This window comes from Rattus rattus, chromosome 11 (assembly GCF_011064425.1).
Source record: "Rattus rattus isolate New Zealand chromosome 11, Rrattus_CSIRO_v1, whole genome shotgun sequence".
Taxonomy (NCBI): Eukaryota; Metazoa; Chordata; class Mammalia; order Rodentia; family Muridae; genus Rattus; species Rattus rattus.
In genome coordinates, this window is record NC_046164.1 from 66,952,079 (window position 1) to 66,967,851 (window position 15,773).

At 48.7% G+C, this 15,773-nt stretch overlaps 1 protein-coding gene across 1 annotated transcript; it reads right to left on the reverse strand.

The window, feature by feature from the left end:
* Window positions 1–464: 464 nt before the first annotated feature.
* Lyar (Ly1 antibody reactive) lies at window positions 465–15,533 on the reverse strand. Its single transcript, XM_032916665.1, has 9 exons — window positions 15,387–15,533; window positions 10,967–11,137; window positions 10,026–10,140; window positions 8,327–8,434; window positions 8,158–8,241; window positions 5,516–5,939; window positions 3,701–3,787; window positions 1,497–1,582; window positions 465–772 (listed from the first exon to the last, which is right to left on the reverse strand). The coding sequence occupies exons 2-9, from the start codon at window positions 11,086–11,088 to the stop codon at window positions 638–640; spliced, it is 1,161 nt and encodes a 386-aa protein (XP_032772556.1). The 5' UTR covers window positions 11,089–11,137; window positions 15,387–15,533; the 3' UTR covers window positions 465–637.
* Window positions 15,534–15,773: the final 240 nt, after the last annotated feature.

Genomic DNA, 15,773 nt, shown 5'->3' on the forward strand with positions numbered 1-15,773 from the left:
CCATCTTACTTTTACCCCAAGAGGAGTGAATGATGACACTGGCCAAGGGATAATTCTTGCTAAAGGTAAGGGATTTGTGGGCAAAATGTCAGCTGTCAGTAGGAGGTGGCACAGGGTGTCAGTCGGGGTGACGTGCAGATCAGATTCCTTGTGCTTCCAGCCACCCTTCCCGATGTCAGCCTGACACCTGGCTGCATCTGCTAACCTGTCACAGTGATGCCTCCTCTACAGACTGTCACCCTTGCCTAGACTGGGATCATTGCAGGTAAAATCCCCATCACCACCACTCAGTCTGCACCCAAGCTTCTGGCAAAGTGTCTGGCTGGAGGCAAACAGGTGGATGTCCTAAGCCAACACCCTGACCTCATCAAATGGGGAAATTCATTTTCATTTGTCATTACAATACAGTCTAAAGCTTCTTGCAGTGTTTTCTTAACGTACAAGAATTTGTTACACTAGATGCAGACATTTGACAAGGATATATTTTATTTTTTCATAAAAGTTTTAACAAAAATATATTTTTTCCTTAACTTAAAAAGTTTCAGGAAGCAATCTTCCGGCTGTTATAATTCATTACACATTTTACAAAGAGAGGGAAGTAGCCAATAGGATGGTAGAGTGTGACGCAACAGAGCCCTCACTTCAGAAGCTTAACTCTGTCCTTCAGCACCTTAAAGGTGGGGTTCCTGCTGATCTTCTTGTTGAAGATGGCCAGGAGCTCCTCCTCCGACGTGTGATGGTCACTCATCACCGCATGGTACTGAGCTATAACCTTTACAACAAGAACAGACGTCAGGTGGGGAGCACATGTACCTGTCAGGGGATGAAGTGCATGGCAAAGGCCCAGATGCGGACCAACATTACAGAATAAAAGACATCCGGATGCTGGCCACAGTGAGCTGCTCATGAAGATAAGCAGCTGCCTCAGCGTACACAACTGCAGGTCACGCAGAGCTACAGCATCAGCACCAAAAAGGGAAGGGCTCACAAGATGGCTCAGCTGTGAAGGGCCTTGCAAACTGAACACTCAAGTTCATTCCCTAGGGCCCCGGGGGCCCACAGACTCATCAAGCTGTTCTCTGACCTCCACGTGTACACATGTATGTACAGAAATGTACACGCACGCACACACACACACACACACACACACACACACACACACACACACACACAGAGTAAATAAATGCAATAAACCCTTTCTGGAAAAAGCATCGGCAGCCATTTACGTCAGCAAAGGAGAACCAAGTGCCTGGGAAAAGCACCTCCGTCCATTTCCAGTACAGCCAAGTGTAGGCAACAGTCTTTCGTCAGGTCCAGGGTAGGACAGCCACCCTGGCTTGGCAGCAGGATGGGCTGGTTCCAGCTGCACACCCCTAAGGGGCCATGCGAGCAGCTCTGGGAATGTCTGTCTCTCTCAGTGTGGCAGGTTAAACACCACATACATACAAATCACCCCTCCTCAGCTGCTCCATGCCTGATATGGTTGCAGGATATACCTTTTTCTTTAACTTCTTGACTGATATCTCGTTGTCTGGAGCCTGTTTCAGAACAGCTTTAATGGTCCCCTTCCAGTTGAATTTACCTACAGTAAGAAGAAAGAAAGATGCATAAGGCCGGTTCACTTGTCTTGTCATCCCAAAGGCAAAGAAAACTGTCTGCCTAGTGTTCGGCTTCCTAGGAAAGGACACAAGTTTCCCATGAACAAGTCCTAAGTCCTTCACTAGCCCAGTAATGGGAGCTTCACATTGGGACAGCCTCGGGGAAGGAGGAGCAACAGACATACTGACTGGGCATCCAGAGATCGTGGGGCATAGAAGGTGCACCTGAGCAGCTAAGCCTGCCCCTGGTTTTCCTGCTAGGCCCAACTCTAAACTCACCAGGCTCCCCAAACCCAGGACAATGTGGGAAGGTGGTGAGAGAGATGGGCAGTGCCACAGGACTTGCCATGGGACAGGCTTAGTTTCATAGTCTAGATTTAGAGCAGAGAAAGCCAGTGACCTGGAAGGCCAACAGGTACACACCTGCACATTTAGCAAAGGAGCTAAGAAAGGGGATGTCTAGCCAGTCACCAACACTGACAGCACAACCATTACCTCCAGGCTAGTGCCACAGCCTGTGTTAACCATGGACCATTGCTGGCCAAGGTCGAGTTGGGGGCAGAATCCTGCCTTCCAAAGGCTGCGGCAGGGACTGTGGGTAATGAGTAAGAAGCTGTCCTGCTGTGGTGACAGCAGTCCACAAGGAGACTTGCCTTGTCACCCAGCCTGGCAGTGACAAGGAGCAGGGAACTTGGACTTCCTTCACATTTGCCTGGCAGCAGGAACACCCACTACCTTAAGGTCTGGAGGGAAAGTCAGGTAAGCAGGAAGTAGGCTGTGAGCATAGGCCTGTAGTCCCAACTACCCGGATGCTAGGTAGGAGGATCAAGGCTAGTCTGGGGTATAAAATAAGGTCAAGGCTAGCCCAGACATATATATATATATATAATAAAAAAGGTTATGGATGAAGCTCAGTAACAGACTGTTTGTTTAGCATGGGCGAGACCCAGGTCAAGCCTTAGTGGGAGCAAGTGGCCGGGTGCGGTGGTGCACATCTTTAATCCTAGAACTAAGGAGGCAGAGTGCAAAGTCAGCCTGATCTACAGAGCCCGGGGCAGCCAGGGATACAGAGAAACCCTGTCTTGAAAAGAAAACAAAAATGTATGTATAACACACAAATATGATACATAAACAAGTCTAAAAGCAAAATAGTGAGAAGAAAAAAAAAAAACCCAGATCCAACCAGAAAAGGGACAAAAGGCCAAGAAAAGAAACAACAATCCTTTGATCTACAAAGTTGGAGAGAGGCTTCAAGAGATCTGACTGAGCCTGGACAGTCACTGAGCCTTCATCTACGGCTGTAACCCCCATCTTGGCTCCCAACTATCGCTTGACAACAAACAGAACTCGCAGTATCACGATGCAGGAACTCTGTGTGAGAGGCGGTATTTAAGAGAAGGTCTTGGATTCTGACAGCATATACACGGAAGGTTACAGATTGGGAGGTGGCTATGGAGCTTCCTGTAAGGAGATCCTAGGAACAGACCCAGAGACAGAGGAGGGGACACTGACAACTGCCTGGACCTCAGGACATGTCTACAGGATGGGAAGCGGACAAGTCAGATGGGAAAGGGAAGAAGCGTGGAAAACCTCACTGAATTCACTGCCAATTCCAAGGGCAATATACTGCTATGGTCTGGATCTGGGGTGCCCCTCAAGGCTGAGACCCAGCTCGGTGGCAGAGAAGTACAGGAACCTCGAAAAGACAGCACTAGCAGATGTCATCTTTAAGAGGCTGTGGGACCTGGGCCTCTTCCCTTTCCCTTCCTGGCCTTTTGAGTAAAGGACTCTACCACAGACCCCAAATCAACAGGGCCTAGTGACCGTGAGCCAAAACTGATTTTATAGTTTGATCATCTCAGATATTTGTCACAGTAGCGAAATGCTAGCCAGCATCTATGTATTTTTAATCAAGATCCTCCCCATTCCTTAAGAGAGGATTGAGGCACTGTGGCACCAACATACAGGTCTGGAATGCTGGATTAACTTCAAAATTCTTAGCTGGGCCTCTGACGGGCATGACCCTGCAAGGAAGTGCCTGACCCATCTCTGGCAAGGAGCATCCCTTCCCTACCCACTCGAGCAAACACAGGCAGTGGTACCTTTTGATGGAGCCTCATGGTCCTCAGGCTCTCCCTCTTCAGGCTGCCCTGGCAACTTCATCTTTTTTTTCTTGTTATCAGACTCAACTGTCACAGAAGCAAAGAGGGTTAGATGCTAGCACTCATAAAGTCTAACTTGGCATCAGCAGCAGCTCCTCCTACACCTCTCTCTGCAGATTCTGGTACCATGCAGCTCTCTCCTGCACCTCTCTCTGCAGATTCTGGTACCATGCAGCTCCCTCCTACACCTCTCTCTGCAGATTCTGGTACCATGCAGCTCCCTCCTGCACCTCTCTCTGCAGATTCTGGTACCATGCAGCTCTCTCCTGCACCTCTCTCTGCAGATTCTGGTACCATGCAGCTCTCTCCTGCACCTCTCTCTGCAGATTCTGGTACCATGCAGCTCTCTCCTGCACCTCTCTCTGCAGATTCTGGTACCATGCAGCTCCCTCCTGCACCTCTCTCTGCAGATTCTGGTACCATGCAGCTCCCTCCTGCACCTCTCTCTGCAGATTCTGGTACCATGCAGCTCCCTCCTGCACCTCTCTCTGCAGATTCTGGTACCATGCAGCTCCCTCCTGCACCTCTCTCTGCAGATTCTGGTACCATGCAGCTCCCTCCTGCACCTCTCTCTGCAGATTCTGGTACCATGCAGCTCTCTCCTGCACCTCTCTCTGCAGATTCTGGTACCATGCAGCTCTCTCCTGCACCTCTCTCTGCAGATTCTGGTACCATGCAGCTCTCTCCTGCACCTCTCTCTGCAGATTCTGGTACCATGCAGCTCTCTCCTGCACCTCTCTCTGCAGATTCTGGTACCATGCAGCTCCCTCCTGCCCTCTCTCTGCAGATTCTGGTACCATGCAGCTCCCTCCTGCACCTCTCTCTGCAGATTCTGGTACCATGCTGCTCTCTCCTGCACCTCTCTCTGCAGATTCTGGTACCATGCAGCTCCCTCCTGCACCTCTCTCTGCAGATTCTGGTACCATGCAGCTCCCTCCTGCACCTCTCTCTGCAGATTCTGGTACCATGCAGCTCTCTCCTGCACCTCTCTCTGCAGATTCTGGTACCATGCAGCTCCCTCCTGCACCTCTCTCTGCAGATTCTGGTACCATGCAGCTCCCTCCTGCACCTCTCTCTGCAGATTCTGGTACCATGCAGCTCCCTCCTGCACCTCTCTCTGCAGATTCTGGTACCATGCAGCTCCCTCCTGCACCTCTCTCTGCAGATTCTGGTACCATGCAGCTCCCTCCTGCACCTCTCTCTGCAGATTCTGGTACCATGCAGCTCTCTCCTGCACCTCTCTCTGCAGATTCTGGTACCATGCAGCTCTCTCCTGCACCTCTCTCTGCAGATTCTGGTACCATGCAGCTCTCTCCTGCACCTCTCTCTGCAGATTCTGGTACCATGCAGCTCCCTCCTGCACCTCTCTCTGCAGATTCTGGTACCATGCAGCTCCCTCCTGCACCTCTCTCTGCAGATTCTGGTACCATGCAGCTCTCTCCTGCACCTCTCTCTGCAGATTCTGGTACCATGCAGCTCCCTCCTGCACCTCTCTCTGCAGATTCTGGTACCATGCAGCTCTCTCCTGCACCTCTCTCTGCAGATTCTGGTACCATGCAGCTCTCTCCTGCACCTCTCTCTGCAGATTCTGGTACCATGCTTCCTAACTGAAGGCTGAGAGGTGAGGCCGGCTGGGTCCCCAGAGCTTCCGCTCTTCTTACTTGGGCCATAAGGGAGGCCTAACACTCCCCCCGACAGCCCCGTACCTGGAGCTCACAGCCCCACTGCGAACCCAATGCACAGGTGGGCACACACCTTCTGAGTGCTTCTGCCGCTTCCGTTTTCCTGCTGCTGTCTTGGTCGGCCCCTCATCAGCATCCTCCGCGGGGCCCCCGTTTCTGTCTGCTCCCTCTTCAGAAGCCTGTGCATCCCGGGCTCTCTTCTTCTCTGGGGCGCCGTTGGCCTCCGCGGCATCCTCCCCACCAGCCTCATGTCCGGCCTCCTGACCCTTTTTGCGCTTCTTTGGCTTCTGGCCCTTCAGGTTTTCCTGGTGGTTTTCTAACTTCAGCTCTTTCTTCTCTTTCTTCCTGTTCTTCTGTCGTTCTTCCTTCCTTTCTCTTTTATTCTTCTTTGCCTCTGTTTGCTCCTCTGTGGTGCCATTTGTTTTTGTGGATGGAACCTTAGTGGGGACCTCTGTATGTGGCTTGGCCATGTGGCTGGGTGGCTGCTGATCTTGCTCCTTATGAGGTAAAACAGGAATCATCTAAGGACCCAGTCTGGCCAGGTCTGCTGTCCACACCATACTGTTTATAATTGAACAACAAACACCCCTTCCCTCACTCAGATCCCATTCTGGAACGTGTTTCATGGTACAAAAGGGTGAAATAAGCCACTCTGTGACTTGGCTCACTGTCACCCTTTATCTGGATAAGGAAGAGCAGTCAGGTATGGGCTAAGTCAGGGAGCTGTGTGTCTGCAGAGCTGGGCTAGAAGGAACTTGGGGGCTACTGTTCCAGCTATAGGACAGCATGTGACTACTGTGTGTGGCTGAGTCACCTGCCAGGACACAGCATGTGCAACCTCCATGCACAGCTGACACATGGCTAACGAATGAGACACAAAGAGAACAAGGTAGGGGCTGAGATCTCAGCACCCCCTAAAGTCATGTCCTCAATGTCCTAACTTCATCCGACCAGGGCCCACTTGCAAAACCCTCTACACCTCCCAACAGTGCCAGAGCTAATGATGAGCCTTCAACACATGGGTCTTTGGAGATGTTCAGTGCCCCAACAGTAGTGCACGAGCACTGAGTGCCAGAGCCTTCAACTCCCCTTCTACTAAGCTCACACCCAGTCTCCAACTGGTGTCCAGGCAGCTCATGGCTGCAGGAGGAAGGCACACAGCAACTCCATTCCCTGCTCCTGAGTGATGCTCGATAAACCATTCCCCAGAGGAACACCACACCCCTTTCCTCTCTGCCCACCGCCTCTGCTCTTCTTAGACCTGCTGTATGTAGCCCCTCATCTGCTGTTGTCTCTTTCCACCACTCAGCTGCACCAGGGCAGCATGTCCCCTGATGATGGCTACATCCATGGCCCCTGCTAACTCTGACACGGAGAGAAGCTGGACACCAGAAGAAAGAACCCTGACCCTGCCACATTTGCACTTACAGGAGGATTTGCCCACCCAAGGCTAAACTGAGCCCAAGGCCCGTGTGCTCTGTAGATGGTCCCTGGGCAGAGGCACAGGGCCTGCAGCTATTCACTCTTTATTTATGCCTTACTCATTGCAGCTAGGTTTTAGCTGTCAGAGAACGGCAGAAGCCGACTGATTATTTTCCTATTTTTTTTAATGAGTTCATAAATTCAAAAGAACTAGAAGAAAAAAAATCAAAACCCTGCAGTTGAACTAAGCAATTTCAAATCTTTGACTATTTTTGTGAAAATACAAATAGCCTTTTAAAATTTTATATAATTTCAATAGTTATATATATATATATATATATATATATATATATATAGTAATTAAATGATAAACAAATGACCTAGAAGCCAAAGGTCTATACCAGGTGTGTCTTTTTAGTCACTTTCCACCTTATTTTTTGTCACATAACCTCGAGCTTTTTATTTAGGCTCTTCTGGCTGGCTAACAAGTCCTTGGGACCCACCCCCTCTGCTCCTCATTGCTGGGTTACAGACAAGCACCACCACGCCAAGCTTGTATGAGAACACTGGGAACCCAAACTTAGGCCCCTCATGCTCAGACAGCAAGGCTACTCAGAGTATCCTCCTTCCTTCTCAAATGGCCGAACCAAGTTCCCAAACAGGATGTAAGTGAACAGCTGTAAACTAACACCAAGTCCCGCTCCTGTAGTCTACTCTGGCTCTCTAACTGCTTTCACCACAGAAGATTAATAGTTCAAATGTTCTTAGAAGCAGACTCAGACTGACTAACCACAACACTCCAATATGCAGGGAGTCTGGTCAACTCTAGGCTGAAAGACCACTCAGATATGATGCCTTCAGTCTGTTTAAAGTCCTTTCATGGCGTCAAGCCACTGCTGATACTTAAGGTTTGCAATAATTAGGAATAAATAAGTGTATAGTAGCCTGGATGTTTTAGATTGGGAAGCTGAGGCTCAGAGGCTAAATAATGTGACCATGATCAAGCACACACACAGCACCACAGGGGCCAGAAACAGGTCAGACAGACATCGAATCCTGGACCATCCCCTGTACTCAGCCTGACTGCTGTGCCAGTCATTTCACAAACAGGTCCCACTGTCAAGCACGTGGGGTGGATGGCTGTCTCTGCACACCGGGCGCTCCCAGCTCATTCCTGCCCATCAAGGAGAGAGCACAGAGCCTCTCTGAAAATGTCGTGACCTCACACATGCACCCCGTTTCGGTATTCCCAGTCGTCTGCCACAGTGCAATGGCAACGTGGGGTGGACTCACGCTGCTGGCTGCTTCGGAGAAGATGTTCCACACCTGCTCCAGAACAGAGTCGCTGTGCACCTTCAGGCTGTTCCTCATCCAGTTCTGTGGACACAAGAGAGAGAGCCACTGTCCCTCTGCAGGTCACAGATGGTCACACCAGGATTTAGACAGTTATTTAAATCCATACCTGAAACTTCGCCTTTTTTCTGGGAACATTGTCAAAAGCACTAATTTGCTGCAAAAGTTCTCGCACCTTGGGGCTGACGTTGGGTTTCTTTATTAACTCATTAACTTTCTATTTAAGACAGAAGAAAACAAACAAATGGCAAAATTATATGAAGCCAAACTCAAGTGCTTGGCATGGCAAAGGGCTCTCACGCTTTAAACTAAGATCCTGTGTGTACATCCATGCACAATGACAAACTTTCTCCTATTCAACACAGCACTGGAGTCCAGGGGCAGCCAAAGCCTCCCTAACAGAAGGAACAAAATCAGTACATGCATGTACAGGCAGTGTTTGAGGGAATGTGGTCTTGCATGTAGACAGCACTACATGGGACAGCCAGTTAGAATGAACAACTCATTCAGCAGAGCTGCAGAATGCACAACCTGCACGCACGCACGCCAAGAAAAAATAAATAAAAATAAAAAACATTCAGACGGGAGCATTAGGAGAATTCTATCTGTAACCCAATATAAAGAACCATAACCAAAGTGGTGAAGGGACTGTGCACTGAACAGCTCCAAGAATGAAACAGGGCATTAACCTCATGGACTGAGACGACGTTTACATGTCAGCCTGAAAGCCCTGGTGAAGTCCAGCATATGTGTGCTTTAATTCATAGAACCCTGAGGGACTCCAAACAACAAAAACAATCTTGAAAAATAATAGGTTTGGTTTTTTTAAATTTCAAAACTTACTACAAAGCGACAATAATCTAAAGAGTATGGTGCTCTGGAAAAGAACAGAAAATGCAGGAATAAGACAGGATGTCAAGAATAGTCCATGGAAGAATAGACCCACTTTTCAACAAATGATGCCAGGAATAGTGGATCCTCACAGGAAAATCGGATGCTTACTGTACCGTATGTTATAAAAAACACCTCAAAATGAATCAAGGACCTACATTTAAAGATGTAAAACTATTAAAACCTTGGAGAAGGAAGAACCTTATAGTTTGGTAATGGTTTCTTACACATGACAGAAAGACAATAATTAAGTAAAGGTCAACAAGATGGCTCCGTGGGGAAGGGGGCGGGGTATTTGTGTGGAGGTCAGAGCACCTGCATCCTAGCTGAGCCATCTTGCCAGTACTGCAGACATCTTACGACAGAGGTTTCAGCAGCTTCCCAAGTGGTACTCAACCAGGCAGCTACTGCAAGTCCCTCATGAGGGTCATGCCAGTAGCAGGCACCTTCAGGGAGAGCCACCACCCCAACTTCACACTCGCACTGTGCCATTCTGTGGGGGAACTACTAATCTGTTCTCAGGAGAACGCAGTCTGCACAAAGGTGACATCTGTCCACCCATCTTTCCTTGTTGCAAACCAGAGCTTGCTGCTTTTGTACATAATTTCACTAGAAAATTTCTTCAGTTTGTGGAAATGTTCCTTTTGTTCAGCTGTGACAGACTGGCGTGGCTTAAGCTGTAAGAGCTCTACCATGGTGTAACCTGTACACACTCTGAACCCTCAAATATTTTGAGCGATCTGTGAGAGCATGAGCCAGATATAAATGCACATTTTTATCTTTCTCAAGGAGTTCCGACACTTCTGCTGACCCTAAGATGTGTGCCTCTGGGACTTGTCTGCACAGGCGACACACTTATCGCTGAACCCCCAGAAGGAAGCGGGTGTGGGACGAGCAATGGGATGGGAGAGCCTCACCTGAATCCATGCCTGCTGTTTCACATCACCTTTGTGTGTTTTGGCTTCATAGCCTTTGCCTCCGTATTTCTGATCTTCACTGATGCATTTCACATGGTTTTTGTAGTCGTCACCCCTGCAGAGAGACCCAAGCCTGGTCACTAGGCTGACAGCATGCTAATAGCTCTCAAAGACTTTCCATCTGATCAACTGCACAAACCACCTAATTCTTAACCATTTTTCCCCCTACTTAAGCTCACCCTCCCCTTATCCTGAGTGCTTACTTCCTCACATTGGATAACAGTGGAAGTACATGTCAGCCAGGAAGCTCACTGGCCACATTTTCTCTAAAAACATTTTTTATTAATGGTGCTAGGAATGAACCTAGGGCCCCATGCTCACCAGGCAAGAGCTCTGCCACCAAACCATATGCCCTTCAACTATACACCCTTCAAAAGTGTATGTGCTCAGTGCCACAGAGCACACATGGAGGTCAATCTGGGGAGACGGTTCTCGTCCACCCTGAGTCCTGGGGGTGGAACTTAGGTAGTCGAGCTAGTAGGGCAGGTGCTTTAAAACCCACCTTGCCACTTTGCAAGCCCCAAATTGTCTAACCAACAGGATACGGTCCCTTTGGTCTTCTCTTGAACAAGTTCTTAAAATTAAAAGGCACTTCCTGAAGTTTTGTCAACAGACCATGAGGTTTTCCAATGACAGACATAGAATAGTTTGAATGTGTTAAATATGTTACAAGCTGGTCAGGGAATGAGTCAAAGCTTATGGCCTAGGCATGTACTAATAAATTAGTCTCAGTCACAAATCTGGGAGCCAGGGCTGGGAAAGGAAAAGAAGACTTAAATTATTTTATCAGTTTCCTTCTTAGTCTGCTTTCACTTTTCTCCACTATTCCCCCAAGCTTTGTGGGGTCTATACCTGGATCTTTAGTAATTATCAGAACTTACCAGAAATCTTTCCCACAGTCAATGCAAGAAAGACATTCACAGTTTCTGCAGATAGACACGTGCTTTTCCACCTGTATTTTCTTCACGGATTCACCACATGCATTGCATGTAAAAAATACCATTTTTGGTTAAATGATTAAATATTTTCTGATACAGGTTTGAACTCTTGCCCTAAAAAACAAGATAAAGATGATTATAATACGCTGAAACTCCTCCCAATAAGTGAATTCCACAATAAGAGAGCAAGCTCAAAGCTTATCAGTAATTTCTGAGAAGTAGCATACTATACCAACAGCAGAAAACCCAGAAGAGTTCTCAGCACAAGACAGCAATGTGCTCTGGTGCCAACCAACTAAGCCCTCACAACAAGCTTACTCGGGAAGGACGACATGGCTCAACATTTCTATGAGGCCACAGAGGCATAGAGATAAAGAACCTGCCCAGGAGAGTGTAGAAGAGGATTTAAACCTCGCAGACTGGCAACGCCAATAAAGCCTTCCCCAGTGCCCCCAAGCACTCCTCCTCCTGCTAAAATGTATGAAATCAAATCCAAGCGGTAACCAGTCCCACCGTGCAGGTGTGCTCTACATATTGTCACTGAGCCCAGCAACAAAGCAAAGGACAAGCAGCAGAGCTTAGCAAGGAAAAGCTAAAGAACAATTCCAATTGAGAATAAACATGATTCCTACAAGCACAATGGAGTCGCAGGTATTAAAATGAACACATCCCCTTGGCCTCAGTGGACAAGGACCAACAAACATGTTTCATTAGGGCTTTACCTATCACAGGAGCTGCCAAACGCAGGTGTGCCAGCCTCCCCAAGCGTGCGTGCATACACACACATGCACACGCACACACCCTGTTGCATGCATGCTACTATACTCTGCTAACAGATTCCTAAAGTGTTACAAATACCATGGTAACTTTCCATGCTTACATAGCCTTTTAGTCATCAGACTCTAAGAGGCAGTCATGTTCTTATAAAACAGGTTTCATTCAACCCAAATACTGACAGCTGCTTAGCCCACAACCCTTTTTCTCAGAATGAAATGAAGGTTAAGGGTTAAGTAAGCACATAGGACTTGCTTCTCTACTTCATGTAGGAACTCAGCACCAACGGGCTGTGCTTAGTTTCCAGTGAATTCAAGCATAAATCATCATTCCCCCTCTGACACACGACAGTGAGGCCATAACAAACCAAAGCAAGATCAGGGTGGTTTTCTTCCATTGAGTCCTCGATGGAAATGTCCACCCTTGTGTACATTTAAGGCACTGCTGGACAGTGGTTCACCTTAGATACAAGCCACAGGTCCTCGACATCAATGTCCTGTGCCGCCCTCCGCAGCTTGTGAACAGAGCTGACGAGCAAGGACAGGATGTGGGCAGTTACCGTTTGGCACCAAAGGCAGACTGGGGTAGACAGGGCCACTCTAGGCTGGACAAATGTTGCTGTCTAGCCTGTTTTTTTAAAGACATGGGTCACACTTCAGGGAGCTGGGACCATGCTTAATGTTCACCACAGCCTGGCTTCTGAGACGCTGATTGTCATTTTGCACAAGGCAGATGGAGGTAAATAAATGTCGGGCAGCAAGGTCAGCAGTTCTGCTGCACAGCGAGAACAAGAGCCTACTGCCACCAGTCTGGACATCCTGACACACCGATGTAAGAACAAGAGGAAAGACAACTAATTGGATACCAAGAAATGGCCTACTGTGGTAGCATAGGCAACAGCTGTTATGACTAGCTAAAGGGTCCATTGAAAAACCAGGAAGCGCTTCTGCAATGAGGACAATGGAGAAAACACCCTGCTAACTTAGAGATAGTTTGGAGCTTTTCAACCTCTGCTACTGAGGACTGCTGTTTCTGGTCAAGCTCGAGAGGAGAGGGTGGGCTTCGATAAACCTTGGGATCCTCGGGTGTGTCGCTGGGAAAGATCAGAATTAAAGCCCAAGAAGGACACTGGAAACAAGAGACAGCAAGTGACAGAAGTGATATGGAAAAAAAAATAAAAAATAAATAAAATAAAAAATGCTGGCAGCATCTATAAAAAACAGGTCCCCATGGTCATGGCACAGTGTGAACAGCAACTCAGGAGAAGGTTGGAATCAAGACTGGAGCCATGCTCAACTGGTTTTCTACCTATTTATTGGGCATGAGAAGGGAATCAGTGTGCCCACCTGCTGGCTAATGAGATAAGATTTGTAAGGAGATTATTCAGATCAAGGGAGGGAGGGAGCCCAGGGTCACCTTAGCAGCATATCCACCAGGAGAAAACACCTTCCATTCGTGAGAAGTACGCAGTACAGACTACAAAGAACAGAAAGCCAGCTCAACTGACCACCCAGCAGGCTCCAAGTCTTAGTCCAGGCTTAGGAGAATCAGAAGTGTGAAGGCCACATGCTATGAAACAGAATCCTGGGCTAAGCGAAGACAGCAACATCCTGTTAGCTTCACATTACTGCGATAAACACTAAAACCAAGAGCAATCTGGGGAGGCCAGAGGTCAAAATCAGGAGTCGCACCGCCCACCTTCTCTTTTCTAAAGATTTATTTTATTATGTTTGTAAGCACCTTGCCTCTAGGTATGTGCCCAGTACTCATACAGGTCAGAAAGCAGCGTCAGATCTTGTGTGACTATTCCCGGTTATCAACTTGACTACATCTGGAATGAATTACAATCCAGAAATGGAGGGCACACCTATGATGCAGATCTTGAAGCTGGAAGATACAGGTTTCTAACCTGGATCTTAACATGGATATATTGAGGCATAGTGGCCATGGAAAGCTCAGGCCCAGGCAAGGTAGTACACGCCTTTAAACCCAGGAGACTGAGGCAAGCAGAACTCTGAGTTCAAGTCCAGACTGGGACAGAGCAAGTTCCAAATCCAGGTGTGATGGTTCACACCTTTCATCTGGGCCACACCAGCTGGAGGCTCACATAAGGACATTGGAAAAAGGAAGGCTCACTCTTCTTCGCCTGCTTGTACTTACTTGCTAGCACATATGTTGAAACCTACTTCTTCAGGATTCCGGCTTACAGAAGAACAGCTGAAACACATAGCTGTGTGGGACTGAAAAACTACTAGACTCTTGGACTTCCCATTCACAGTTAGTTGTGCACTGTTGGGTTAGATGGACTATAAACTGTTAAGTCATTACAATAAGTTCCCTTAATATATAGATGTTCCATAAGTTCTGTGACTCTAGAGAACCCTAATACAGATCTCTTAGATTTTGGGTGCTGGGAATTGAACTCAGGTCTCCTGGAAGAGCAGCAAATACTTTAATCACCAAGCCATGTCTGCATCCCCTACCTTGTCTCTCTCTCACTGGGAGTTGGGAGGCTTGCTGATTAGACCAGGCGAGCTGACTAGTGAGCCACAGGGATCCGTCGCCACACCTTGCTCTTTAACCTGGGTTCTGAGCATGAAAATTCAGGTCCTCATGCTTGTCTGTCAAGCACTTTACAGACTGGACTATCCCTTTTTCAACTCATGAACACATGATGACTACATTTGCCCCCCAAACAGCGTATCTTAAAGGCCAGACTGGTAAATGCTCCCTTTAAACTTCAAGTCCTCCCCATCTCTGAAATAGGGAGTCCGCCCACTATACCTAGACACAAGCCCCTTCCAGAATTAGTAGAAATCACAGGTGCACTGAAAGAGAAAAGCCAAGCTCGTATCTCTACCCTCTTGGGACCCGGGGGAAGACCATGAGTGGGGCATATGTTTCTACTGAAGCTCAAATAATCCAAGCCATTCCCCTGCCTTGAGGAAGGCAGTTCAAGTCTCCTCACCACAGCCTCACCTGAATAACTTGCAGCTGTTAGGTACTACGGAAGACACTAGACGCTTGCCACCATTTGAGCAAGCCCCATGTCCCCAGGCCTCAATGGCCAGAAGCTAGGCTCGCAGGCTCACTCACAGACCCCTATCATCTCTCTTACTTCTATCTCCTGGGAGGTAGGTGCTGCAGGAAAATACATTTGCCAAGCAACTACTTCCCGCCAAGCTCTTTACCCCTGTAGAATTCACACACGCCCCAAGTTAGGTCCTCTAGTATCCCTTCTGGACAGGAGTGGAGCTGGGTACCACTGGGTTAAATAGCTTGTATCTAGGTCGATATTTGGGGATTCGCAGGCACTTAGTTAGGTCTTTGGTCCTCTAAGCTGAAGGAGCCCTCAGACCCTTTCTCCGGACCTAGTTCTCGAGACTCAGAGAAAAGCCCTCTCCCCATCAGCTAGCAAGTCTAAAGCCCTGTGAGGTGAGGACTAACCATGCCATCGGGCCGGACTAAAAACCGGGATGCAACGTCTCCAGCTCAGAACTCCAGATTTTGCCCGCGAGCGAGTCCTCAAGGAAGGCGGCCATGCCGCCATCGCCCTCCCTCCAGGCCCCGGGCTCCAAGCAACTCTCACCTCTCAGCCGACCCCGCCAACGGTCTCAACCGGCCTCCAGGAGCACGTGGAGCTGCAGCCGCCCAGCGAAGCACCGCCACCGGCTCGCCCAGCTTCCCCGCGCAGAACTCAATCCCGGCTAGCACGAGCCAATGCGCATGCGCATAGAGGCCAAGCCTCAGACGGAAGTGACGGCGCCGGAAGTTGCCGACGAGCTGCCGAGGGGGCGTTGTCGGAATGGTTCCGAGGCGGTTGGAGTCCTGCAGTTGACATCCAGTTTGACGAGAACGAGTGTCAAGGAGGCGGCCGGGCGAGAGCGGCCTCTGTGGGTAAGGCGTCCTGGGACACTCGACTCGCGTGGGCTCCGGGTCAGCGCGGCTAGAGTGCGCGAGGCCCACTGACAGCGCG

What these genes read in the sequence shown, in the direction of transcription:
- Lyar (XM_032916665.1), bottom strand. Translation starts at nt 11,088, where the DNA reads ATGGTATTTTTTACATGCAATGCATGTGGTGAATCCGTGAAGAAAATA. An exon ending in GAAAAAAGGCGAAGTTTCAG is followed by an intron (nt 8,242 to 8,326) that starts GTATGGATTTAA and finishes TTGTGTCCACAG; the next exon opens with AACTGGATGAGGAACAGCCT. An exon ending in GCGGCAGAAGCACTCAGAAG is followed by an intron (nt 3,788 to 5,515) that starts GTGTGTGCCCAC and finishes CTTCTGTGACAG; the next exon opens with TTGAGTCTGATAACAAGAAA.